The sequence below is a fragment of the Bombina bombina genome, chromosome 7 (genome assembly GCF_027579735.1).
Source record: "Bombina bombina isolate aBomBom1 chromosome 7, aBomBom1.pri, whole genome shotgun sequence".
In the NCBI taxonomy this organism is placed as follows: Eukaryota; Metazoa; Chordata; class Amphibia; order Anura; family Bombinatoridae; genus Bombina; species Bombina bombina.
Window position 1 is genome coordinate 6,982,696 of NC_069505.1, and position 18,331 is coordinate 7,001,026.

At 40.5% G+C, this 18,331-nt stretch overlaps 1 protein-coding gene across 1 annotated transcript in view; it reads left to right on the top strand.

Annotated features, from left to right (window-relative positions):
• LOC128635713 (solute carrier family 22 member 6) overlaps positions 1-17,152 on the top strand; it is an 83,044-nt gene extending 65,892 nt beyond the window's left edge. Inside the window, exons 6-10 of the mRNA XM_053688838.1 lie at positions 14,572-14,687; positions 15,539-15,753; positions 16,375-16,483; positions 16,685-16,888; positions 17,001-17,152. Coding sequence (XP_053544813.1) covers positions 14,572-14,687; positions 15,539-15,753; positions 16,375-16,483; positions 16,685-16,888; positions 17,001-17,106 — 750 coding nt within the window. The 3' untranslated portion in view covers positions 17,107-17,152. The remainder of the gene's footprint in view (positions 1-14,571; positions 14,688-15,538; positions 15,754-16,374; positions 16,484-16,684; positions 16,889-17,000) is intronic.
• The last annotated feature ends 1,179 nt before the right edge of the window (positions 17,153-18,331 follow it).

Below are 18,331 nucleotides of genomic sequence, written 5' to 3' on the forward strand. Positions count from 1 at the left end.
CATCGTGCTTATACAGACATTTCTTCTAAAATCTATAGTGAAATTTTCTACTATCAACTTTTTATGGTGGGACTTTCATCTATCAAGGGGATTAGGAATTCAACTACACATTTTATTGCAACATTTTTTCTTTGCATATTTCACAGTTCTCCACTTTTCTACCCAGGGGTGTCTGTTTAGGCATAGATTTTGATTCTAGAGCACATTTTTTTCATTTTTTTTCATTTGGATTTGACATTCATCTATATATTTTTTCATATTTTTTCTGATTTGGATTTGACTTTCACATGTGATTTTTTATTATTTTTTATTTTTTATTCATTTCCTCATTTTTCACTGGTTGAAATTTGACCTTAGCACATTTTCACTGGGACTATTTGCATTTATATAATTTTTCACAAGCAATTTTTTTACAAGCCCCTATTGCATTTTTTAGTGACATTTTTAACACATCAACTCGGATTTACAAAGTAAACACACTTTCAGGATCACCACAGCTCTCACACACCTTGGAGACCACTCTTATCAGCTGATTTAATCATTTATTTCTTCATCCTCCTATACCAGCAGTTAACGGATTGACTTTTTTAATATATTTAATCTGGTGGAACATTTTTATTGAAGGTCATATTGTTATTTATAGAAGGCTCTACTTGTTTTTATCATCACCTTTTTTACTATTGATATTACCCTTTGTGACCACTTACCAATTTGTTTTTATTGTAAAACCAACATGGATCCATGAATTCTGGTTCAACTGTATATTATTGTATTGAGTATACATATCTTGATGTAATAAACTGTTTTTATTCAATTTTTCATCTGTATATACAACATTTCTTCAAAATTTGTATTTACCTGCCTTCGTATAGTTGGCGCCTGGGCCTTTTCCCTTACTAATAGCTGAGAGCTATTGGTTTGATTACCTATACGGGTAAAAAAAAGAAGGAATTTTCTAGAGCTGGGTCTCTTTTGCGCTATTGAGTGTAAGTTTGATTCAAGGTCCTGAGTTCAGGCCTCTCTCTTGGTTTTTGCTCTTTAGAATTTCCTATGCCTCCTTTCAATGCCCTGTCTGATTTGATATCACAGGAGACTATGGTGGAGGAGATCCAAGATAGAATCTAGGCTCTTAAATTAGCCTATACTTTTATCTGCGATGCCAACTTGCAGGTAATTAGACTGGAGCTAAGTTTTCTAGCTTCTTTGTCCTAGCTCGTAGAGCTCTGTGGTTAAAATCTTGGTAGGCTGATGTTTTCTTCAGGGACCTAGCCTTTGAGGGTCAGAGAGGATCAGGAGGAAGCTAAGCTCAGCAATATACTCGTGAAATTGATAATATAAGATCAAGGCACTACTAGGTTCCCAGATCCAGGTCTAGGGACACCCGAGTGGATTCTCACCACCAGGAACTAATAAGGACACTCACCGCCAGGAAATAAGGTTGTTTCTTATACAATTACTGATTTATATACCAAACTTAAATTGTTAATATAGACTGAGTGCAAGCCACCAGTCTATTGGATTACAACTACTAGACTTTGTTCTATTCTTACCCTTTATTATTTTATTGGATCACCAACACCAGACTTTGCTTCACTTAACCTTTTTGGTGCACGTTTTCACTTTTTATTTTTTAAGGATTTTTTGTGATTCTTTGTAATCTAATAAGGAATTTTTAAAGAAAATATTTTTAAGAAATTATTCCTCACCCAATTTTCTCACATTTACCATTTTTGTCCATTGATACACAAAAAGCACCACCAATTTATTTTTATTTATTTTTTTGCATTTTCATTTGCACATTCACTTTATACCTCTATAGATAAGTAACATTATTTATAACTTAACCCAAAGGTGCACATGTTGTATCACTTTTTTCTATTTTTTACCGTGTGCTAGTGAATATTCACACCAAAACCAGCATTGGTTTTCAATCCATTTAGAGTCTCATGTGATCAATTTTAGCCAATTGCAGACCTTTCTACGGATAACCACTGCTTTTAATTGCAAATGTGTGAAATATGTTTCTAATGTATGTAATATTACTTCAATTGTGATAGTGTGGATCCACATTATATTCTAATTGCATTTTGTAGTTTTTAACTGTAACAGAAACCTTAACTCCGAATGTGACAATAAGGAAGTTTGTAATTAAACTTGTTTTTAGCACAATAATTTCTCCATTCACACCTTGCCCATTTTGAGGAGCTTTGAACACAGATATCTACAAATACCCCCTTTCAGGCTAGCTAGTCAGCCTTTGTTCAAAGCTATAGGTGCACTTGGTCTCTGGAGCTATATCTAAAACAATACATATATGGACCTAGCCTTTGACTTTACCATATTAGGGTGAAACCCTGTTTGGGCCTGGTCTGGTGGAAATCATTTTAGAGAATTCAGGTGGAAAGGGATCTTTCCTACCTCAGGACAAGAAGAATAGACCTAAGGGTCAAAAGACTTCTAATTTCCGTTCCTTTTGTAGCTTTAAAGGACAGACGACCTCCTCTCTTCTTCCAGGCTAATCCAGGTCCAATTGCAAATGGGCTGTTGATATAGTATCTCAGGGCTACAGAATAGGATTCAGATATTGCCCTCCAAGGGGCAGATTTCTCCTGTCAAGACTATCCTCTCATCAGGTGAAGAGGGAGGCCTTCGTAAACTGCGTGAAGGACCTATCCTCCCTGGGAGTAATTGTGCAGTCCCTCTAAAGGAACAAGGTCTAGGATCCTATTCAAATCTATTTGTGGTTCCCAAAAAGGAGGGAACTTTTCGTCCCATCCTAGATCTAAAGTGTCTAAACAAATTCCTCAGGGTTCCGTCCTTCAAGATGAAAATTATTAGTTCCATTCTTCCATTGGTCCAGGAAGGTCAATTCATGACGACCATAGACCTGAAGGACGTGTATTTACACGATCCCATTCACAGGGATCATTACCAGTTTCTAAGGTTTGCCTTTCTGGACATGCATTTCCAGTTTGTTGCCCTTCCCTTTCGTCTTGCCACAGCTCCCAAAATATTCACAAAGGTTCTGGGAGCCCTTTTGGCAGTGATCAGATCCCAGGGAATTGCTGTGGCACCTTAACTAGACGACATCTTGGTTCAGGCGTCATCTTTTCAACTAGCAAAATCTCATGCAGAGATGTTGTTGTCTTTTCTACGTTTCCACGGGTGGAAGGGAATCTGGAAAAGAGTTCTCTAGTTCCATCTACAAAGGTGTGTTTCCTAGGGACAATCATAGATTCCCTGTCCATTAAGATTTTCCTGACGGAGGACAGAAAATCCATACTTCTTGCTTTCTGTCCTTTCCTCCAGTGTTCTTTTCGTCCATCAGTGGCTCAATGCATGGAGGCGATTGGTCTGATGGTGGCTTCCATGAACATCATTCCTTTTGCTCTGTTCCATCTGCGACCACTGGAGCTTGCCATGCTCCGTCAATGGAACGGAGACCATTCAGATTTATCGCAGAGGATAAATCTGGACCCCCTAACAAGAGATTCTCTATTGTGGTGGATTTCACAGGAACATATGTATCAGGGCACTTGCTTCCTGAGACCTTCCTGGGTGATTGTGACTATGGATGACAGCCTGTCAGGCTGGGGAGCTGTTTGGGGTTCTCTGAAGGCTCAGGGCTCCATAAACATTTTGTAGTTGAGAGCGATCTTCTATGCCTTGGTAGCTTGGCCTCAATTATCTTTAGTCCGGTTTATCAGATTCCAGTCGGACAACATCTCCTCAGTGGCTTACATCAACCACCAGGTAGGAACTCGGAGTTCCTTGGCCATGAAGGAGGTGACTCGCATTCTGCAGTGGACAGAAGCTCACGACTGTCTCCTATCTGCCATCCACATTCCAGGAATGGACAATTGGGAGGCTGATTTTCTGAGCAGTCAGACCTTTTATCCCGGGAATTGGGCTATCTATCCAGAAGTGTTCACTCAGATAAGCCTCAGGTGGGGGGTTCCAGAGTGGTATCTGATGTTGTGTCGCCAAAATACCAAGGTTCCAAAGTACGGTTCAAGGTCAAGAGATCCTCAGGCCGTTCTGATAGATGCTCTAGCGGTTCCATGGATGCTCTCTCTGGCATATCTGTTTCCTCCGTTTGCTCTCCTTCCACGAGTCATTGCTTGTATCAAACAGGAGAGAGCATCGGTAATCCTAATAGCTCCTGCATGGCCTTGCAGGATATGTTTTAAGGATCTAGTAAAGATGTCTTCTCTACCTCCTTGGAGGTTACCGCTGAGGAAGGACCTTCTAATTCATGGTCCTTTCCTCCATCCAAACCTGGATTCTCTGAAGCTGACTGCTTGGAGATTGAATGCCTAGTTCTGCCTAGATGTGGTTTTTCTGAAACGGTCATTGATACTATGCTTTAGGCTCGCAAACCTGTTATTTGCAAGATTTTCTATAGGGTATGACGTAAATATCTTTGTTAGTGCGAATCTAAGGGGTTCTCCTGGAGCCGGGTATGGATTCCCCATATTTTATCTTTTTCTTCAGGATGGCCTGGAGTAAGATTTTTCAGTCAGTACTCTAAAGGGTCAGATTTATGCATTATCTATCTTTTTCCACTTACCAGATGTTCAAGCTTTTGTATAGGCCCTGGTCAGAATCAGGCCTGTGTTTAAACCTGTTGCTCCTCCTTGGAGCTTTAATCTAATTCTTAAAGTTTTGCAGCAATCTCCGTTTGAGCCGATGCATGTTGTTGATATCAATTTGTTATCTTGGAAGGTTTTATTTCTCCTTGCTTTTCTTCTGCTCACAGAGTTTCTGAGCTTTCAGCTCTGCAGTGAGATTCCCTGTACCTTATCTTTCATGCAGATAATGCGGTCTTTCGTACTAAATTGATTTTTCTCCCTAAGGTGGTGTCGGATCGAAACATTATTCAGGAATTTGTAGTTCCTTCTTTTTGTCTTAATCCTTCTTCTCATGATGAACGTCTTTTGCATAACTTAGATGTTGTGCATGCTCTAAAGCTTCCAAAGATTTTAGGCAATCTTCTGCCCTGTTTGTTGTTTTCTCTGGAAAGCATAAAGGTCAGAAGGCCTCTTCTTCTTCTACTCTTTCCCTCTGGTTAAGAAGTTTGATTTGTTTGGTTTATGAGACTGCTGGTCAGCAGCCTCCTGAGAGAATTACGGCTCTAGGACTGTCTTCTCTTCTTGGGCACCTTTTTACCCTTGTGTTTCTTCTTTTTCCATTTTCCTTCGGCTGAATAACTGGGGATTATGGGTAAGGGAAGTTACACTTAACAGCTTTGCTGGGGTGCTCTTTGCCTCCTCCTGTTGGTCAGGAGTTGAATATCTCACTAGTAATTGGAATGACGTTGTGGACTCTCCATGTCCGGAAAAAAAGAACTTTATCAGGTAAGCATACATTTTGTTTTTATTGTGTATTTGTCAGCTATTTAATGCTACTGTATTTAGCGGTCCTTTAAAGTTTTTGAGTTGGTGCAATTTGTTTTTTTATAATGACGTACAAACCCCCCCCCCCCAAAAAAAAAAAAGATGTTGGGGCCGCATTTCTAAAGCTCCCTGCTATGTTGAGATTTTTTAAAAAAATATCTATTAAGTCTATTAGTACTTCTCTGTTTCTCAAATGTTTTCTTTTAAAGTCAAATTTTACCTTGAGAGCTACGTATCTCCCCAAGGGGTGTAACCTACATTTCTGTATAGGAGAATTATACAATCAGTATAAAATAAGCAGTTTAAAGGTTTGCATTAGCAATTGTTCTGGTGGTTTGCATTAGAATTTGCATTTAAATTACGTAGTTAAAATCGTAAAGTATACAGGAAAAAAATATTTCATTTGCAATGTCATTTTAAAATACAAAGTTTAAAAGGAGGAGGAGGAGGAGGCAAAGAGCACCCCAGCAAAGCTGTTAAGTGTAACTTCCCTTACCCGTAATCCCCAGTTATTCAGCCGAAGTAAAATGGAAAAAGAAGAAACACAAGGGTGAAAAATAAATGTTGTAGTTTAAAATGAATCTTGCAGTATTGGCGAATAGGCCGAACAGGGCCGTTCCTTGGGTGTATCTGAAGTTTTCCCATTGTATTCTCTAATCATCTTATGCCAGCAGGAATCAATCGGCTAGATTGCGAGTTTTGCGTTATGGTGAAATACCGCTGGTATTACGAGTCTTGCAGGTATAGCTGTACCGCACACTTTTTTGGCCGTAACGCTATGTAACTACCGAAGCTTTTAAAAAGTCCTTTTTCAATGAGACTTCCATAGCGCCGGTATTACGAGTTTGCCTGTCCGGCCAAAAAGTGAGCGGTACAGCCCATAACTACAAGATCCGTACCGCCACCTGAAAGTCAGTAGTTATGGTTTTTATGTTACAGAGCTGTAGCATAAAACTCATAACTAAAGTGTCACAAAGTACACTAACACCCATAAACTACCTATTAACCCCTAAACCGAGGCCCTCCCACATCGCAAACACTAAAATAAACTTATTAACCCCTAATCTGCTGCACCGGACATCGCCGCCACTATAATAAACATATTAACCCCTAAACTGCCGTACTCCCGCATCGCAAACACTAGTTAAATATTATTAAACCCTAATCTGCTGTCCCTAACATCGCCGCAACCTACATTACTGTTATTAACCCTTAATCTGCTGTCCCCAAAATAACTGCCACTATACTAAAGTTATTAACCCCTAAACCTAACCCTTAGTCTAACCCTAACACCCACTAACTTTAACATAATTTAAATTATTCCAAATAAAAATTGCAATTACTACCTAAATAATTCCTATTTAAAACTAAATAAATACTTACCTGTAAAATATAACCTAAGCTAGCTACAATATAACTAATAGTTACATTGTATCTAGCTTAGGTTTTTATTTTTATTTCACAGGTAAGTTTGTATTTATTTTAGCTAGGTAGTTAGTAAATTGTTAATAACTATTTCTCCTGTTAAGTGTGGTCAGTCCACGGGTCATCATTACTTCTGGGATATTATCTCCTCCCCTACAGGAAGTGCAAGATGATTCACCCAGCAGAGCTGCTATATAGCTCCTCCCCTCTACGTCACCTCCAGTCATTCTCTTGCACCCAACGAATAGATAGGATGTGTGAGAGGACTGTGGTGATTTAATTAGTTTATTACCTTCAATCAAAAGTTTGTTATTTTATAATAGCACCGGAGTGTGTTATTCATTCTCTGGTAGAATTTGAAGAAGAATCTATCGGAGTTTTTTCTATGATTTTAGCCGGAGTAGTTAAGATCATATTGCTGTTTCTCGGCCATCTGAGGAGAGGTAAACTTCAGATCAGGGGACAGCGGGCAGATTAATCTGCAAAGAGGTATGTAGCAGTTTGTTATTTTCTGACATGGAATTGATGAGAAAATCCTGCCATACCATTATAATGTAAACTCAGCCTTAAATGCAGTAGATGTAGCTGGTATCAGGCTGTCATGTATGTATATTTTACACTTCAGTATTCTGGGGAATGGTACTTCACTGGATTTATACTGTATGCATAGACTTTACCTAAGTTGCAGGGACTTGCAATAGGTTTTAAATAACAATTAATTTATTGAGGTTAAACGTTTTTTTGCTGGCATGTAAAAACGTTTATTTCTCTGAGGTACTGGGTGAAAAAATGTTTTGGGCACTATTTTTTCCACTTGGCAATAGTTTTGTTTAAATTAAAGCAGTTCACTGATCTCTCTCACTGTTATGTGTGAGGGGGAGGGGCCATTTTTGGCGCTTTTACTACGCATCAAAAAACTCAGTCAGAGGTTCATTTTCTTCCTGCATGATCCGGTTCATCTCTACAGAACTCAGGGATCTCCAAAGCCTTTTTTTGAGGGAGGTAATCATCACAGCAGAGCTGTGAAGATTGTAGTTGACTGTGATAAAAAACGTTTATTTGTGTATTTTTTATGCTGCCTGGGTTAGTTATCCTTTGCTAATGGGAACAATCCTTTGCTAAAATTGTATATTTCTGACAAAGATTGATGCTATAACTTAATTATTTTCAACTGTCATAATTTTTTCTGTGCTTCTTATAGGCACAGTTCGTTTTCATATTATTGTAAATTACTTGAAAAAGCATTTCCAAGTTGCTAGTTAATTGCTAGTGTGTTAAACATGTCTGATTCAGAGGAAGATACATGTGCTATATGTGCTAATGCCAAAGTGGAGCCCAATAGAAGTTTATGTACTAACTGTATTGATGCTACTTTAAATAAAAGTCAATCTGTACAAATTGAACATATTTCACCAGACAACGAGGGGAGAGTTATGCCGACTAACTCGCCTCACGTGTCAGTACCTGCATCTCCCGCTCGGGAGGTGTGTGATATTGTAGCGCCGAGTACATCTGGGCGGCCATTTCAAATCACATTACAGGATATGGCTACTGTTATGACTGAAGTTTTGGCTAAATTACCAGAACTTAGAGGCAAGCGTGATCACTCTGGGGTGAGAACAGAGTGCGCTGATAATATTAGGGCCATGTCAGACACTGCGTCACAGGCGGCAGAACATGAGGACGGAGAACTTCATTCTGTGGGTGACGGTTCTGATCCAAATAGATTGGATTCAGATATTTCAAATTTTAAATTTAAGCTGGAAAACCTCCGTGTATTACTAGGGGAGGTGTTAGCGGCTCTGAATGATTGTAACACAGTTGCAATACCAGAGAAAATGTGTAGGTTGGATAAATATTTTGCGGTACCGGCGAGTACTGATGTTTTTCCTATACCTAAGAGACTTACTGAAATTGTTACTAAGGAGTGGGATAGGCCCGGTGTGCCGTTCTCACCCCCTCCGATATTTAGAAAAATGTTTCCAATAGACGCCACCACACGGGACTTATGGCAAACGGTCCCTAAGGTTGAGGGAGCAGTTTCTACTTTAGCTAAGCGTACCACTATCCCGGTGGAGGATAGCTGTGCCTTTTCAGATCCAATGGATAAAAAATTAGAGGGTTACCTTAAGAAAATGTTTGTTCAACAAGGTTTTATATTGCAACCTCTTGCATGTATTGCGCCTGTCACGGCTGCAGCAGCATTTTGGTTTGAGTCTCTGGAAGAGACACTTCAATCATCTACACTAGATGAGATTACAGACAAACTTAAAGCCCTTAAGTTAGCTAACTCATTTATGCCGTAGTACATTTAACTAAACTTACGGCTAAGAATTCCGGATTTGCCATTCAGGCACGCAGAGCACTGTGGCTAAAATCCTGGTCAGCTGATGTTACTTCTAAATCTAAATTGCTTAATATACCTTTCAAAGGGCAAACCTTATTCGGGCCCGGGTTGAAAGAGATTATCGCTGACATTACAGGAGGTAAAGGCCATGCCCTGCCTCAGGACAAAGCCAAACCTAGGGCTAGACAGTCTAATTTTCGTTCCTTTCGTAATTTCAAAGCAGGAACAGCATCAACTTCCTCTGCACCAAAACAGGAAGGAGCTGTTGCTCGCTACAGACAAGGCTGGAAACCTAACCAGTCCTGGAACAAGGGCAAGCAGGCCAGGAAACCTGCTGCTGCCCCTAAGACAGCATGAATCGAGGGCCCCCGATCCGGGACCGGATCTAGTAGGGGGCAGACTTTCTCTCTTCGCCCAGGCTTGGGCAAGAGATGTTCAGGATCCCTGGGCGTTAGAGATCATATCTCAGGGATACCTTCTGGACTTCAAATCCTCTCCCCCAAGAGGGAGATTTCATCTGTCAAGGTTATCAACAAACCAAATAAAGAAAGAAGCGTTCCTATGCTGCGTACAAGATCTTTTATTAATGGGAGTGATCCATCCAGTTCCGCGGTCGGAACAAGGACAAGGGTTTTACTCAAATCTGTTTGTAGTTCCCAAAAAAGAGGGAACTTTCAGGCCAATCTTGGATTTAAAGATCCTAAACAAATTCCTAAGAGTTCCATCGTTCAAGATGGAAACGATTCGAACAATTTTGCCCATGATCCAAGAGGGTCAGTACATGACCACAGTGGATTTAAAGGATGCTTACCTTCACATACCGATTCACAGAAATCATCACCGGTATCTAAGGTTTGCCTTTCTAGACAGGCATTACCAGTTTGTAGCTCTTCCATTCGGACTGGCTACGGCTCCAAGAATCTTCACAAAGGTTCTGGGTACTCTTCTGGCGGTACTAAGACCGCGAGGAATTTCGGTAGCTCCGTACCTAGACGACATTCTGATACAAGCTTCAAGCTTTCAAACTGCCAAGTCTCATACAGAGTTAGTACTGGCATTTCTAAGGTCGCATGGATGGAAGGTGAACGAAAAGAAGAGTTCTCTCTTTCCACTCACAAGAGTTCCCTTCTTGGGGACTCTGATAGATTCTGTAGAAATGAAGATTTACCTGACAGAAGACAGGTTAACAAAGCTTCAAAATGCATGCCGTGTCCTTCATTCCATTCAACAAACGTCAGTAGCTCAATGCATGGAGGTGATCGGCTTAATGGTAGCGGCAATGGACGTTGAACCTTTTGCACGCCTACATCTCAGACCGCTGCAATTGTGCATGCTAAGTCAGTGGAATGGGGATTACTCAGATTTGTCCCCCACTCTGAATCTGAATCAAGAGACCAGAAATTCTCTTCTATGGTGGCTTTATCGACCACACCTGTCCAGGGGGATGCCATTCAGCAGGCCAGACTGGACAATTGTAACAACAGACGCCAGCCTACTAGGTTGGGGCGCTGTCTGGAATTCTCTGAAGGCTCAGGGACTATGGAATCAGGAGGAGAGTCTCCTTCCAATAAACATTCTGGAATTGAGAGCAGTTCTCAATGCCCTTCTGGCTTGGCCCCAGTTAACAACTCGGGGGTTCATCAGGTTTCAGTCGGACAACATCACGACTGTAGCTTACATCAACCATCAGGGAGGGACAAGAAGCTCCCTAGCAATGATGGAAGTATCAAAGATAATTCGCTGGGCAGAGTCTCACTCTTGCCACCTGTCTGCAATCCACATCCCGGGAGTGGAGAACTGGGAGGCGGATTTCTTAATTCGTCAGACTTTTCATCCGGGGGAGTGGGAACTTCATCCGGAGGTCTTTGCCCAGATACTTCGACGTTGGGGCAAACCAGAGATAGATCTCATGGCGTCTCGTCAGAACGCCAAGCTTCCTCGCTACGGGTCCAGATCCAGGGATCCGGGAGCGGTTCTGATAGATGCTTTGACAGCACCTTGGACCTTCGGGATGGCTTATGTGTTTCCACCCTTCCCGATGCTTCCTCGATTGATTGCCAGAATCAAACAGGAGAGAGCATCAGTGATTCTAATAGCACCTGCATGGCCACGCAGGACTTGGTATGCAGATCTAGTGGACATGTCATCCTGTCCGCCTTGGTCTCTACCTCTGAAACAGGACCTTCTGATCCAGGGTCCATTCAAACATCAAAATCTAACTTCTCTGAAGCTGACTGCTTGGAAATTGAACGCTTGATTTTATCAAAACGTGGTTTTTCTGAGCCAGTTATTGATACCTTAATACAGGCTAGGAAGCCTGTTACCAGAAGGATTTACCATAAAATATGGCGTAAATACTTATATTGGTGCGAATCCAAGAGTTACTCATGGAGTAAGGTTAGGATTCCAAGGATATTGTCTTTTCTACAAGAAGGTTTAGAAAAGGGGTTATCCGCTAGTTCTTTAAAGGGACAGATTTCAGCTCTGTCCATTCTTTTACACAAACGTCTGTCAGAAGTTCCGGACGTTCAAGCTTTTTGTCAGGCTTTAGCTAGGATCAAGCCTGTGTTTAAAACTGTTGCTCCGCCATGGAGTTTGAACTTAGTTCTTAATGTTTTACAGGGTGTTCCGTTTGAACCCCTTCATTCCATTGATATCAAGTTGTTATCTTGGAAAGTTCTGTTTTTAATGGCTATTTCCTCGGCTCGAAGAGTCTCTGAGTTATCTGCCTTACATTGTGATTCTCCTTATCTGATTTTTCATTCAGACAAGGTAGTTCTGCGTACTAAACCTGGGTTCCTACCTAAGGTGGTCACTAACAGGAATATCAATCAAGAGATTGTTGTTCCATCTTTGTGTCCTAATCCTTCCTCGAAGAAGGAACGTCTACTACACAATCTAGATGTAGTCCGTGCCCTGAAATTTTATCTACAGGCAACTAAGGATTTTCGTCAAACGTCTTCCCTGTTTGTCGTTTATTCTGGTCAGAGGAGAGGTCAAAAAGCTTCGGCTACCTCTCTCTCTTTTTGGCTTCGTAGCATAATACGATTAGCCTATGAGACTGCTGGACAGCAGCCTCCTGAAAGAATTACAGCTCATTCTACTAGAGCTGTGGCTTCCACTTGGGCCTTTAAGAATGAGGCTTCTGTTGAACAGATTTGCAAGGCTGCAACTTGGTCTTCTCTTCATACTTTTTCCAAATTTTACAAATTTGACACTTTTGCTTCTTCGGAGGCTGTTTTTGGGAGAAAGGTTCTTCAGGCAGTGGTTCCCTCCGTATAAAGAGCCTGCCTGTCCCTCCCGTCATCCGTGTACTTTTGCTTTGGTATTGGTATCCCAGAAGTAATGATGACCCGTGGACTGACCACACTTAACAGGAGAAAACAAAATTTATGCTTACCTGATAAATTCATTTCTCCTGTAGTGTGGTCAGTCCACGGCCCGCCCTTTTTTTTATGGCAGGCTAAAGATTTTTTTTGCATTATACTCCAGTCACCACTACACCCTTGGGCTTCTCCTTTCTCGTTGGTCCTTTGGTCGAATGACTGGAGGTGACGTAGAGGGGAGGAGCTATATAGCAGCTCTGCTGGGTGAATCCTCTTGCACTTCCTGTAGGGGAGGAGATAATATCCCAGAAGTAATGATGACCCGTGGACTGACCACACTACAGGAGAAATGAATTCATCAGGTAAGCATAAATTTTGTTTTACTAACTAGTCTACCTAGTTAAAATAAATACAAAGTTGCCTGTAAAATAAAAATAAACCCTAAACTAGATACAATGTAACTATTAGTTATATTGTAGCAAGCTTAGGGTTTATTTTATAGGTAAGTATTTAGTTTTAAATTGGAATTATTTAGTTAATGATATTAATTTTTATTTAGATTTATTTTAATTATATTAAAGTTAGTAGGTGTTAGGTTTAGAGTTAGACTTAGATTTAAGGGTTAATAACTTTAGTATAGTGGCAGCGACGTTGGGGGCAGCAGATTAAGGGTTAATAAGTGTAGGTAGGTAGCAACAGCATTGGGGCGGCAGATTAGGGGTTAAAGGGATACTAAACACAATTTTTCTCTTTCAACATTAAATTTTAAGCACCTTTCTAATTTACTCCTTTTATCAGTTTATCTTTGTTCTCATGTTATTTTGATTTGAAAAAGCAGTACTGTAAGCTTTAGAGCCGGACCATTTTTTGTACGGCACCTGGGTAGCACTTGCTGATTTGTGACTAAATGTAGCAAACCAATCAGCAAGCGCTACCGAGGTGCTGAACTAAAAATGGGCCGGCTCCTAACCTTTTATTACTGCTTTTCAAATCAAGATAACATGAGAACAAAGAAAAATTAATAATAGGAGTAAATTAGAAAGTTGCTTAAAATTGCATGCTCTATGTGAATCATGAAAGAAAACATTTGGGGTTAGTATCCCTTTAATAAGTGTAATGTAAGTGGCGGCGATGTTAGGGGTAACAGATTAGGAGTTAATAAATGTAGGTAGATGTCGGGGGCGGCAGATTAGGGGTTAATAAGTATAATGTAGGTGTCAGTGATGTCAGGGGCGGCAGATTAGGGGTGTTTAGACTCAGGGTTTATATTAGGGTGTTAGGTGTAAACATAAATTTTCTTTCCCCATAGGAATCAATGGGGCTGCGTTACGGAGCTTTACGCTCCTTTATTGCAGGTGTTAGGCTTTTTGTTAGCCGGCTCTCCCCATTGATGTCTATGGGGAAATCGTGCACGAGCACGTAAAACCAGCTCAAAGCAGCGCTGGTATTTGTGTGCGGTATGGAGCTCAACGCTGCCATATTGCCTGCTAACGCCGGGTTTTTGCAAACCTGTAATAGCAGCGCTATAGGGAGGTGAGCGATGGAAATAACTTGCAAGTTAGCAGCGAGACACTCATAACGCAAAACTCATAATCTAGCCGAATGTCTTTTCTCACGATCTTATATTGTTTCCAAATTACGATATATATATATACAGTATATATGCAAGACTAGTAGTAAATACAAGTTATGGTACACTAAAAAAATGAATTTGTATTTGCTTAAAAATGTTGCTATCAGCGTGCAATGATTCTTGTCACATTAACCTGCTAAAATGTTTTCACCCAGCTTCCAGAGAAACTTGACCGCATCTTGCAGAACCCTTACCCTGCAACATGCCGCACAGAGATTACGTAATGTGGGCAGGAGCTCATTAATATCTGTTCCTAACTGGCCAAAGCAAAGGAGATAAAATAAACATACTCAAAAGGCTTTCAATGTGTGTGTTCATAGACTGCAAAACAATGCAAAATTCTGTTATGAAAATGTTAGTTAATATCTGTGCATTTCTTCTATATTGTGCAGTTCTTAGCTGCTATGCTTTGCATATACGTCATCTATCTACAATTGTTTCTAGGTTCTGAGGTCCCATATGCAATCGGAAATGAAGCAACCTAAACGTTCTACCTCACCGCTAGACCTCATCCGTACTTCAGGGATGCGTAGAATCACTATATGTTTCATGCTTGTATGGTACACAACCCCTAGTTATTATCGCAGTGCAATCTTACTTTTTTCACATTGACTAAAATTTGTTCAACCTTTGAATGTGACAATATCACAATACCCACAAATAAACATATAGAGGCCTATTTATCAAAGGTCTTGCGGACCTGATCCAACAGTGCGGATCAGGTCCGCAAGACCTCGTTGAATGTGGAGATCAATGAGCTCTCCATATTCAGCATTGCACCAGCAGCTCACAAGAACTGCTGGTCCAACGCCGCCTCCTGCAGATTCGCGGCCAATGGGCCGCCAGCAGGGGGGTGTCTATCAACCCGATCGTACTCGATCGGGTTGAATTGCGGTGATCTCTGTCAGCCTGCTCAGAGCAGACGGACAGGGTTATGAAGCAGCGGTTTTTAGACCACTGCTTCATAACTGCTGTTTCTGGCGAGTCGAAACACGGGCCCACACGCTCCATACGGAACTTGATAAATGGGCCTCATAGATTGCAGCCTCCAATTCATTAAATAAATCTATATTATTTCTTTGCTGGGTCCGTAGGAAAAAAACGTTTCAAGTCATGTATATATATATATGACCATGGGCCTATTGCAGGCTTGAAACGTTGTTGTTGTGGTAATAAAGATTTATTTCATGAATTGGAGGCTGGAATCTATATGTTTATTCGTCACTGTGGAGGACTTGACAAGTCTGTGGTTCTGTGCCCCAGAGCTGTGAGTGTGCTGTTTTCCTACTTTATGTTTTAAAGATCACACTACCCAGCAGTTATTTTGTTTTACAATAAACATAACATTGCGTGTGTAAAAAGATATTAGCACTGGATAATTACTTGTATATTCATGTGGTTCTCATTATAGGTTTTCCACTAGCTTTGTATTTTATGGAGTCGGTATGGACCTTCAGAAATTTGGAGGGAGCATTTTCCTCCTTCAGTCTATCTTTGGAGCTATTGATATTCCTGCCAAACTGATCACTGCAATAATGATGAGCTTCCTAGGACGACGGATTACTCAAGTTTCAGTAATGATACTCTCTGGGGTAACATTACTATGCAATGCATTTGTTCCGCAAGGTAAGCTTATCTGTCCCTAGCCCATGGGGATAAGATGCTTAAAGGGACATGAAACCCAAAGTGTTTCTTTCATGATTCAGACAGAACAGAGGGTACAGCTTTATCAAATGCTTAGTTGGGAATATGTGTTATTAGGCTGCTTTATATGAGCAAGAGAGGCTGAAGATCTTGGAAAGTATAGTATTCACTCTCTGCCTCCGTATGTTGCAGGGAAATCCCCTCCCTTTCTAGCCATTATGCCACCACATATGGCCCCTACTATGAAGGCCAAATGAGGCAGCAAAGAAAGAAATAAACACATTAAAAACAAATGATGTCATGAACCAAATTTGCGCCTCCCTCCCTGCAGGGGGTCCCTTAGGCGGTCACTTAGTTTGCCTCTATTGTACCACCGGCCTGAATAGGTCATGCATGGAAATGAGTTTATTACATGTAGACTATGCACTTCAAAGAGCACAAGATAATTTTATATCTTTAGCAGAACTACAGATAATTAGGTTGAGGCAATTATCAGTGTATTATAAAAGTTTTAAGCAGGTTGTGAACAGAGAGAGATGGCTTGAGCCAGGGAACAAACAAAGTGTTTATACTTGTTTTCATTTTGTTCTTTCTTACTTACAGACTTGAAAATACTCCGTATAGTTCTGTCTGCCCTTGGAAAAGGATGTGTTGCAGGGTCATTCTCATGTGCCTACCTTTACTCAGGAGAACTCTTCCCCACTGTATTAAGGTGTGTTTAGTGATGGCACATAAAGAAACCATTTTAGACAAAATATTTTCAAAGCTTGATGGGAATAAATTGCTTTATATGGGGTAAATAAAGACTTCAAACCTGAACTTAAGGAAACAATAAAGGTCATGTGACTTTCTGAGGATACTAAGTTAAGTTCTAACCTCTTCCTATATATTGTTTTCATGCTCTCTCCTGCAGGCAGACTGGTATGGGATTAGTTGCTATGAATGCTCGATTGGGATCAATGGTTGCCCCACTGGTGCTGATGTTGTGGGAAATCTCACCCATTCTTCCACCTGCTATATATGGGGTAGCAGCAATTATATCTGGCAGTGCCGCCATATTCCTGATAGAAACCGTCAACCAACTGCTGCCAGATACTGTAGATGATGTGGAGAGCAGGTAATACCTCTATATATGCTGCAGTTACTCTGTACTTGTTCCAGTAAACATGTCTGATAATCGGCTATTAATTGTGCCACAGTATTGACTTACTATTTCTCTTCCTGTGCAGGTTTAGATGTAAAACTCTACCTAAGAATGTGACAAAAGAAGAAGAACTCGCTCTTAATCCATGTGAAAGCCAGACTCCGAAAAAACTCCCTGTGCATACTGTATAACCATATGGCCCACTTCACATTTCATAATAAAATGCTGTTTAATATATCTATGTGGGAATGTTACTGGCTTAACTAGAAAATATCACTTAGTATACAGGTATAATATATATAAATAAATAAAATAATACAAATATATATGATCATATGGTTACAGCACTCAATTCCTTAACATTTCAGCCAAGAGTTTCTATATATAAATCTAATGCCAGAGTGCTCAGCCCTCTTCAATGCAGTAAAACAGAATTTTTGTTCCATTTGTTACATCACAATTGTATCCCAATTTTCAGCCAAAATTTGGGCCTTTCTCGAGGTAACAAACATTTCTCCTGTTAAGTGTAGTCAGTCCACGGGTCATCCATTACTTATGGGATTATGTCTCCTCCCTAACAGGAAGTGCAAGAGGATCACCCAAGCAGAGCTGCTATATAGCTCCTCCCCTCTACGTCATACCCAGTCATTCTCTTGCACCTAACTAATAGATAGGACGTGTGAGAGGACTGTGGTTGTTATACTTAGTTTTTTATTTCTTCAATCAAAAGTTTGTTATTTTAAACAGCACCGGAGTGTGTTGTTTTTTCTCAGGCAGTATTAGAAGAAGAATCTACCTGAGTTTGTATATGATCTTAGCGGTCGTAACTAAGATCCACTTGCTGTTTCTCGGCCATTCTGAGGAGAGAGGTACTTCAGAACAGGGGACAGCGGGCAGGGTTCACCTGCAAGGAGGTATGTTGCAGTATATTATTTTCTAAGGAATAGAATTGACTGAGAAAATACTGCTGATACCGATGTAATGTAAGTGCAGCCTTAAATGCAGTAATAGCGACTGGTATCAGGCTGATATGTATGTATGTTTACACTGAGGTATTTCTAGGGAATGGAACTTCACTAAGAAAATACTGTATACATCTAACTTATATTTAAGCCTCTACTGCAGTGAAAGCGACTAGCAGCAGGCTTTTTAATAACATTTATTAATTTTACATTTAAAACGTTTACTGGCATGTTAATCGTTTTTCTCTGAGGTACTTGGTGATAAAACTTTATGGGCATTATTTTTCCACTTGGCTGTCGTTTATTTTGAATAAAATCAGTTTACTGAGCTTCCCCACTGTTGTATTATGAGTGGGAGGGGCCTATTTTGGCGCTTTATTGCGCAGTAAAAATTCAGTCATAGTCTTCCTATCTCTTCCTCCACGATCCAGGACGTCTCTACAGAGCCCAGGGG